This window comes from Myodes glareolus, chromosome X (assembly GCF_982192425.1).
Source record: "Myodes glareolus chromosome X, mMyoGla1.1, whole genome shotgun sequence".
NCBI classification, from domain to species: Eukaryota; Metazoa; Chordata; class Mammalia; order Rodentia; family Cricetidae; genus Myodes; species Myodes glareolus.
In genome coordinates this window covers 134099619-134109802 of record NC_142053.1, presented here as the reverse complement: position 1 = coordinate 134109802, position 10184 = coordinate 134099619, and the positions used below count along the sequence as shown (strand labels likewise).

Here is a 10184-nt window from a genome sequence, read left to right as displayed (position 1 = left end):
CTGGACCAGTCAATTTCCTATTCTCAAACATACCTATGAAGAAACCAAGCCAAGTGGTTATATCCTAAACATGTCTATTAAGGAGTACTTAGCCCAAGAATTACCACTCTCATTTGGCATATATCAGAAACACTGTTCTTGTTTCTTAATCTTTTTCCCTGTAAAATGGAGGTACAGACTGAATTCCTGTTAAATACTGTTCCATTTTGTTGTTGTTGTTGTTTTGTTTTTGTTTTTCGAGACAGGGTTTCTCTGTAGCTTTGGAGCCTGTCCTGGAACTAGCTCTTGTAGACCAGGCTGGCCTCAAACTCACAGAGATCCACCTGCCTCTGCCTCTCAAGTGCTGGGATTAGAGGCGTGTGCCACCACTGTCCGGAAAACACTGTTCCATTTTTAAAGTTCATTTGCCTAATGGTTTTTGTTCAGAAAATAGTTGTACAAAAGCATGAATTAAAAACTAAATATAGTACTGTTGACAAAATCAAGTATTAATAAGACTGGAATGTTTAAGCCCATGACAAGGAATCCCATGCCATTTGACAGGACTATGATTTTTTCAGCAATAATTGATACCATTTTTCTTTATAATTTAAATGAAAAATTTCTTTATGATATCATAAAGTCATAGAAATGCAAAGTTGATCCATAACACTTTGTTTCAGTTATTTGTATCCTGTATACATGCCACACAAAATCAACAAATGCCGCCATTGTTTTATCATAGGCTCTTAAAGAATTCCTTCAATCGGTGGGACTTTTTTTTCAGTGTTACATATGCCTGAATAGGTGTTTTGTTTTCACGAATGCTATGGAGAGAAGTTCCAAGAGCAACAACCAAAGGCGTGTATTTCTCCTGGCTGAAAGGCCTGGAAGGCAACACAAGCCTGCCATTGAGGTGCAGATCGGGTCTCAACCTTGCTTTGCACTTTGCCTTGCAGTTTTTGCACAGAGTACAAATTGCACAGCATCACATGACATTCCTGCTGGCAGGACCCCTTGACTGACTTTCCATTTTCAGTAGGACCCTTCATATTTGTCAAAAGGTATCCATCCTGAAGACCTACTGAGTCATGCCCTCTCTCAAGATGTGACTTCAAGAAGTCATCAATGAGAACTTCCAAGACAAAAAGGTCCTGAAGGAATGTGTCCTGGATATCTTCTCAGTCAATATACATTCTCCACTCACTCTTACCACGTGAGAAGACTCGCCCTGGGATTTTAGCAACGGAACAAGGAATCCCCAGCATGGTAACTACGGTTCCAGGGTTATGTGCTGCTGTGGTTTGAATACAAACTATCCCTCCATGGGTTCATGTGTTTGACAGTTGGTCCCCAATAGCTGGCAGGTTTGGGAATGCTGTGAAACTTATAGGATGGGAAGTTTCACAGAGAAAAGTTGGTCACCGGTGATAGGGCTTTGGTGATTATAGCCCGGTTCTATGTCCACCCTAAGCTCTTTGCTCCCTGAACTGTCCAGATATGAACAAACTTCAAGGTCCTGCCACCAAGACAGTGTGTTCTGCCACGCAGCACCTTCAGGAGGTGAGCCACAACAAATGCCTCTTTTAAGTTACTTTTGCCAGGTACTTTTGTCACATCAATGCAGGAAGGAAGCCATCAGTTGTCGATCTGGGAAGCTGTTTCTAGCCTGGGATTTTACATTAATCAAGTCATTAAAAATATGTACATTATAATTATCTGACATTAAATTGTTTTTCTGGAAGTAACAAAAATTGATCACCATAAAATAAAATAAAATAAAATAAAATAAAATAAAATAAAATCTACTAAAGATTCTTTCCCAATGTAGAAATCACTGGAGTGCAATTAAGTGTGCTTTTTCTATTTCCAATGTCACAGTGTTACAGAGAGCTGGTTAGAAAATAACTCTTTGGCTAGTTTTGTTAATTAAATGGGTAGTATTTCTTATATATGCCAGGGGCCCAGGGGTCACTCTTAGAGTTTTGTTAATCTTTGGAGTTTGGTGTTTTCATAAAGGGCAGCTGAGTAAGGAGGAAAATGTGAGAAAATAAAAATAGCATTGAGAAAAACTTTAAGGTCAAGCTTTCTTCTTCCACAATATTTTCTGATGATACAAATAATGCTTTCTTAAAATGAAAAGTTTTCAGAGCTAACAATTCTTTCCAGTTTTGTTTAAAATAGAAGTTAAATCATGTGGAACAGAACGGTTGGAGAATTCTGAGGAAAAACTGACTATATCTTTTTTTTAACCAAAAAAAAAAAATGATTTCAAGTTATTTCTGATCGAGGAAGAACACTAGTCCATGCACGTGGCTCAGGTAAAGTATGAGAGCCTATCACCATAGGAGACCATCTGTGAGCGTGAATGTCGAAGGTCTACGTCTGCGATCTTCCTGTGGATAATGCTCTCCACATTATCTTTGGAGATGGGTCCACTCACTAAACCTGGTACTCACCTACAAGTCAGACTGACTGTCCAGTGAACTCTGGGTATCAGCCTGTTCCCATGCCCCAATTCCCCATGGCCGTGTTAGGGTTACACACACACAAACCACACCTAGCTTTTTCAACTTGGATTTGGAAATCAGAATTCAGGTTCTCATGTGTATGTGGCAGGTACTGAGTCATTGCCCTCTCCTCATTACCTTTAATGTAGTTATTTGAAGGTGAACTTTCATAGTCCATGTAGTGCCTGCGGGTTGGATTGTTCCCATATTCTTTGCTGGAAGAAGATTTTCCAGTAAACCTCATTCTATTTCTCTTTTAAGTGCTTCCAATAAACTTCAATAGATGTGAAGGTCACTTTTGACATTTACTGCAAAGTTTGATATTTTTCATGATATTACAGAATAATGTTTTATTGTATCTTCACTGTAAATCTAATTTTTTATTTATCTCTTGCTTGCTCATTTAAGTCATAAATGTCTGCCCCAAAGAATATCAGTCAACCAGACTGAAAACATTTTTTTAATAGAGGTGGAACATAAAGTAAATTACATTATTTGGTCCTGTGTAAAATTGTTATTTTTAAGAACAATCACCTATATTATTTAGAATTTCAACTAAAACATTTAAAATCATATCATAGTCATTTGATGACACAAATTTTGATCATCTACAAAGAAGATCTATTCAAATTGTGATGAATACAGGTAGAGAGAAAATGACAAGCAAAAATGGGGCAAATAGTATGTTTACAGAAATAGTCGATTGTGGTATGAGTAGATTTGTGATAAACACAAGTGAGAAAGCATTAAATTGCTCCAACTGGAAAAATCAGAATCAAGGGCTACATTAGTCTCTGATGGACCTGCATTCCTAGATGGGTACCCACCCACAGCTTTACCACTAACAGAGCTAACAGAGCTTCTTCCCACTTGTACCATGAAGTAGTCAATACTTCATGATTGACGGGCACAGAGAGATGGATGCTCTTGAAGGACTCCCATCTTCTCATAAGTGGTTGAAAAACTTCAATATGGTCAAGTTGTTATTTTGAAAGAATGTCATGATCTCTCTGTGCCTGTTTTCCTCATTGGCCTGAAAATTGTACTCTGTTTGCAGGATGTCTGCCATTTAACTTCCTCATTGGTCTTAAGGCCATGGCCATAGCCTACAGACCTCCTAGTAGCTGACTGCCTGGCAAATGTTTATTTATAAATGAGCACGAATGATCACTTATTAAGGTAATAAGCATAGATTACATTTAATGAATTGCACATTATGCATTGCAAGCATAGTGTTTTATGTTTAATAGAAGGAAATGTGTATGATAATTAGTATGATACCCAAATGTAATTCAGAATGGTGAATTATAGAGTAAGTTTAAACCCAGTCAAGTAGATATTAAAGTGAGTTGGCACGTAAACTACAGGCTTCAAGAAAGTCTCACAATAACAAACAAATAACATATGTTACTCATACCATGTATTAGGAATTTGTTTACATTTTAAATTCTTCTCTTTTCCCATAAACTGTTGCTAAAGAGCATTGGTTTTCTCTTGGGATGTATCGCAGCATCAAAACTTTGGTTTCTGGAGAGTAGGTGAGTAGTCTGTCAGCAGGGACACCATGACAGCCTGGGATGACATAAAAAAGAGAAATAAATGGATAAGCATTAGCTTAACTCTGCCTCTGGACCTAAACCAAGAAAATTAGCTTTCAGTTTTTCACACCTAGAGTTAAAGTGACTTTTCCCTAGGACACGATAAGAGAACAGTTTTCAATTGAATTTTTTTGTTTGTTTGGATAAAGGAAGGTCCTGAGAGATTAGACAGACCCAAATATATGCATAAACTCCATGTTTAGTTAGGACTCATTCCCCTTGAAATGTGATGTCATGGCGCTCGCAATGATTGGGGGTTCCAGTCAGTAGTCAGGACTGGTTTTATGGCTGGTTTTATGACCAAATAATCCCTTCTAGTCAAGTTCCTCATGTTTACTCCATGATTTGGACACTTGGAACCTAGAGAAGTTTGGTAGAAGCCATATGTAAGTAATAAATGTAACTATTTAGGCTAATGAAGAATGCTTGCTCTCTGAATTTCTGTCCTCTGGGAAAGAGGAGTAGCTCTATAGACAGGAGTGTAACTTGCTCTTGGGCTGTCAACCACAAATAGTTACTGTTGGTTTTACTTAACTCTCCCCAGTATCCATGCTAGGGACAGTAGAAATTTATCAGAAAGAATAATAGTGAAAACACACACACACACACATCAAGTCAAGTGCTCCTTTTGTGGATGATGGGAACTAAACTCATGTCTTCTGCAAAAGGCATTCTTAAGTGTGGAGCTATCTCTCCAGCCCCATGAATGTCCTTTCAAAGAGCTAACCTATGCTGAATGGTTTCTGTACCTCACACCACTTTAAGAACTTTAATATTATATTAAGTGTAAACAATAAAAATGAGGTGCAATTCTTCTGAATGGTTGGTGGTAAGAAGTGGATTTGTACTTGGCTTTTCCTGGGAATCTGATCTCTGTGCTCAGATAACTCTTGCCTCACTAAATCCTCAAGACCACTGGACTTTGCTTCTGTTTTTAGCCTCAGCTTTTTCAAGTGAGAAAATTTGGTTAAATGAAATTAAGATATTTTCCAAAGATCAGAGGTCTGAATTTAAATCCATTTTTAAAAACCTACATTCCCAAACCAGTACAATATACAGCCTTTAGGGTAAAAAACAAAACAAAATGCTTTGAATACATATTTAGGATGTGTTGCAAGCACGCTTCTAGGCATAATGCAGAACATCACAGACATGGTCATTGTTCTTAGGAATGATCGTTTTTCTCTCATTTCAGCAGGAGAACAATAGACAAAGAAATAAAAAAGTACAAGGTGTTAATTTTAGACAATAGTATTTGAAAGTGGTTAAAAAGATGCTGAAGAATCAAGTAAGAGTAAGTAGTCTAGGGAGGCCTTGGTAAAGAGAGACATTGATAAAAAGGACCCAGGGAGGCCATTCTAGGATAAAAGCACATAACAGGCAAAACTGTTTAAGTTCTTTTAGGGGTTTATAGGTCCGCATCTTCAGTTCTCCTTTATTGCTCATAGTCATACAACATGTCAAGCTGATAACACACACACACACACACACACACACACACACACACACACACACATGCACACACAATTAGAAATAGTGTTGCCAGACAGACTCAAATTAAAAGTTACACTTTGATAGAGATGTCAGCTAAACAATACATTTTTACTATACATATATTCTAAACACTATATGGACTATATTTATATTAAAATACATTGTTTATCTGAAATTGCAACTTAACTGGTCATAGTGTATTTAATCTGCCAACCCTAGCTTGGAGAGGAGTGAATGATTTTAAGTATTATGAATTGTATTCGTAAAGGTGTTCCATACTTAAGGACCATCCAGATAACAGAGCTTTCAAGTATATATATTTTCAAGGGTTTCTTCCAGTTACTTTAGTAGCAGGGGTTAAAAAATGTAGACAGAGGAAAAAATCTACCAGGAGTTTTATAAGTATTGTTTTCTTACTAATCACATAAAAATATAAAACCAAATGCCTTTTGTTAATGTTGCTAAATGAAAGAACCTAAAGACCTATGCACTATAGAGAGAATGATGTGTTCATGAGAATGCTGAGAACGGATCTGTGGGAAAGTACTTAATGTGGAGGAGACCCTACAAAGGAACTGAACGAGCACACTTCTGCTTAAAGACCTTACACATTTTAGGAACAAGATCTATGTTCTGTACCTTTCAGTAGTTATTGTATGCCTCTCAGACATGGAAGCAAGGTCGTATCTTTCTTCTTCCTTCCGTCTTGAATTTAAAGGAAGTTATATAGTAGAAAATCACTGTGCTGCTCAATAGAACTGTCTGCAGTGATGAAAAGACAAGGCCTGTGCTGTCTAATATGGTGGATACTGGCTACAGACAGCTACTGAACACTTACTGTGGGTTTTGAGGTTAGTTTGACCGAGAAATTTGAATCTTCAATTTATTAAGTTTAATATAAATTTAAATAGCTCTGTGTACCTAGTGGCTCCTGGACTGGTGGAACAATTGTAGGATATTGTCCACTTCGAGCATTCTGTAAAAATTATCACCATGACCATTATGGACAAGCAGAGAATAATGTTATTGCCTATAAAACGTGGATGCAGTCTGGATGACCTCCAAGGTCTCATTCTGCTTCAACGTGTTTTGCACTTAAAAATTGTAACAGGCTATGTGAGGGCTGCATATTAGTCTCTTGTATTTTTATTTTAAATCCCCTGATGCCTGACTGAGCATCTGGCAAAGTTTGGAAGCTCAAATCATGTGGCTGAAATGAACTGAACTTCTAGGGACCTCCAAACCCTCCAGCATAGACACAAGGAGGACAGCCAGGTGCTGCTACCTTTCCATCATTCATGCCAAGCTTGTGAATTAACCAGTTATGCCCCCTCTTTTTGTTCTACACCACAGACACAAAATTTCCTTTCACACAGTACTCCAAGTAGCCTATTGATGACATTAGTGCCCTAAATAAAATGAAGACTCATTTGTAATCTCTATGACTCAGTGAGCTCATGTCATGTGTGAGAAGATTGGGACAACTTATCCAAGACGACACAGATGGTCTGCATTGAAACACTTTGGTAGAAGATGTTTCTTCATAGCCAGTTCAGCATTCTTTGAACTTTAGACTCTCTATATTCATTTTTAACATAGTTCTACCTTCTGGATTTCATTAAGATAAATCTTTTCCCAATGATAGCATTCAAAGGCAAAGAGGATGGTGAAACAACAGTACGGCCTAGATGGATAAAGTGGGGTGTAAATATTCATTGTATGAATGTATGTCTTATAAACTTTTTAACCACATCAACACATTATCCATTTATTTGGAAGTAAACTGAACTTAAACATGTTGTGTAATAAGCTTTCAAAGTTCAGAAACATAGACTATCTCCATATTTGAGATTTTTAAGAACTTTAAAAAGCATTTCCCCTAGTATTTCTACAACCTTCCTTAACAGATTTACTTGGATCATCTTTGGCAACTTTAATTGATCTCTGATAAAAAAAAATAAAATCTGAGGGGGAAATTTTCTGTCTTTTACTAAGTTAAATGTTGGAGAGCTTTCATTTTCTATTTTTCATCATCTATATCTTTAATACTCAAATGGTGGTTCATAATACAATGGCACCTGAATTATCTAAGTTCTCATTAGAAACACCAACTATCCAGCTTCACTTCGGAACCAGTAAACAGAATCCTTCACTTAACAAGATACTTGGGTAAGTGAAATGAACACTAAATCTTCAGAGACTAGCTTATAACACATTAGTCATTATACTAAATATTTCATGGATTAGTTAATGTTTACAGTGATCCTCTTCTCACTGATAGATAAAGAAAAAATAAGAAAGTAGTCCTTCCCAACTTGCTTTACTCTACTATGGTGATTATTAGAAGCTAATACTATGTTTTCTAGATTTCCTTGAAGCTTTAGTACAGGAATGGTAATGAGTTACATCCACTGAAGACGTGGAAATACAAGTAGACGACACACAATGGAAACCATTCTCTGAATGGTTGACTCCTCTGTCCCATGTGCAGGTAGAAGCATCTGTTTCAGCTAGTGCATCTGAGTCCAATGGCTGTGGGTGGGTGTGTCTGGATTTTTTTCTAGAGAAAACACACAGTAGTTTGGGGTAATTTCTCTGCCTGTGTTGTCTTTGCTATGTGGTGCTCCATAATGATTCACTGAATCCCAAGAGATTAAAAAAATCTCCATAATCTACGTAGGAAGGAGTCTGTTGTTTGCAGTTAAGACTCCGAGTGTATAGTAATTGAAATTAGTTAAACCAATCAAAAATGGTGGAGCTAACTTATAGCATGTGTGTATTCAGTTTTCCAGAGAAATTTCCCACTGAATATTGCAAAGCAGTTTTTAATATTAATATTTCTTAGCATGTCGGTGATAAAGATGATCAATGGCTTTGTCTGAAAGGAACTAAAAACCTCTGAAGTAAAATTTGATATGAAGTTTGGAAATGTTCTATACCTATAAACACATATATCTATATGGCCAAACTCAAATGGAGAACTTCAAACATTTGATTAAGGTATCAAGAAAAGAATGAACAAGAAAAAGAAGAGAAGAAGGAAATGGATTTTTAAAAATCCATTTTATACTAGGCACTGAATTAACAGCTTCACTGAACACAGACAGATTAGAATCTAAAAATTCTATAATATGTAACAGTTGGCCAGTAAGAGTAGTTAGTTCTCACAGCAGTTAGAATTTTGATTAAAATTGATGAATTTGGAAGGAGATCAATTTTAGTTCATTAAAATATACTATGTATGCTAATAAGAAATACTGACTTATTAACTTTCTGAACAAAACTAGATAGACACTAGGCTGGCAAAATGTCTCAGCAAGTAGAGACAACTTGCCACCAAAGATGAGGAGCTGAGTTTGGCCCCAAAAGACCCACATGGTGAAAGGAAAGAACTGACTCCTGCAAAGAAGGAAAAAAAAACTCCCCTGGTCTCCAACTGCACACCGTGATAAATGTGTGCCACCTCTGCACGCTCAAAACTAATCAAATAAAGTATAACTTTAAAATAAAAAGCAGATGCCATATGCTCATAGTAGAGTTGGATAGCCTGGGTTGCTTATTTACCCAAAAGCATGAATTGCCATGTTGCAAGCACACTTAGACTTTCAGACTTTCTTACCCTTCCACACACACCCTTTTCCTTACCATGATTGTCCACTTTCTATTTTCCGCCTCTGGAAACACTAATGACCGTGGAGAATAAAACACTTCATCATCCACTTCTTCCGGCTTTCTAGGCAAGCAGTGTAAAAACGTCCAGTCAGACGCAGCAACTTTAGCAGTCTAAGGAGATCGGGATAAGACAGCATTTTAAGTATCAACTCTTCTATGTGGCAGTCATATATCTCTTCTTCAGTATTTACTGATACAGTTGTCCTGGCCTAATGTATCACTACAAAACAAAGGCAGAGTGAAGGTTTTGGTTATAGACACCAATAATGAATTAATTCCTTTAACCTTTGGCATTTTGTACTCACTCTTTTACATCTGGGAGATCATCACTTCAAGTTAAACCAGTAATTCGCTTTTCTGATATTCTGTCCAGAAGGGCAATGGCCAATTTCAGTTCTCATATGTAGTTGGTAGCAAAAGGTGCCAATATACAAAGAAGTTACTTTGATGCAATGGTATTATATTTTGAGCTTTTTTTTCAAATTACAAGTATTAGCATTTGAATGACTTTGTCACAAATTAAAATAATTTTGAAGAAAGCAGTGAGGTAGGAGTACATTAAAAAGAATTCCGAGCACTCTGCACCAGTTATTTTCTTCCCAATGCAAATGTGCTATGGCTCTCAATTTTCACCCGCAGTTAATTCCCAAAAGTAACAGTCCCCCATCCATTTCCATTTCTTCACTTACAGATTCAAACCTACATTGCCTCATGCTTTCTTACCTCAAAATTACTGCCTTTGTACTAAAATTTTATTTCACTTTTAAGTTGAGAATAATTGAGCTTCTAAAGTACTGGAAAAATGAGAAGGAAAGGAAGTAACATTTATACCTGTCACACATCAGGAAAATTATTATTCTGCAAGATTACAGTACCAGAATCAGAAAATCACCCAAGGCAAGCAGGAGACAAAGCATAGGTAAGTTAAAAT

The 10184-nt window shown here is 36.8% G+C and overlaps 1 protein-coding gene across 1 annotated transcript in view; it reads right to left on the bottom strand.

The window, feature by feature from the left end:
• Window positions 1-3660: 3660 nt before the first annotated feature.
• The window catches only part of Otc (ornithine transcarbamylase), a 67832-nt gene continuing 61308 nt past the window's right edge, over window positions 3661-10184 (bottom strand). The window contains exons 9-10 of the mRNA XM_048461575.3: window positions 9227-9364; window positions 3661-4061 (exon numbers count right to left, since the gene is read on the bottom strand). Of these exons, the coding sequence (XP_048317532.2) occupies window positions 4002-4061; window positions 9227-9364 (198 nt within the window). The 3' untranslated portion in view covers window positions 3661-4001. The remainder of the gene's footprint in view (window positions 4062-9226; window positions 9365-10184) is intronic.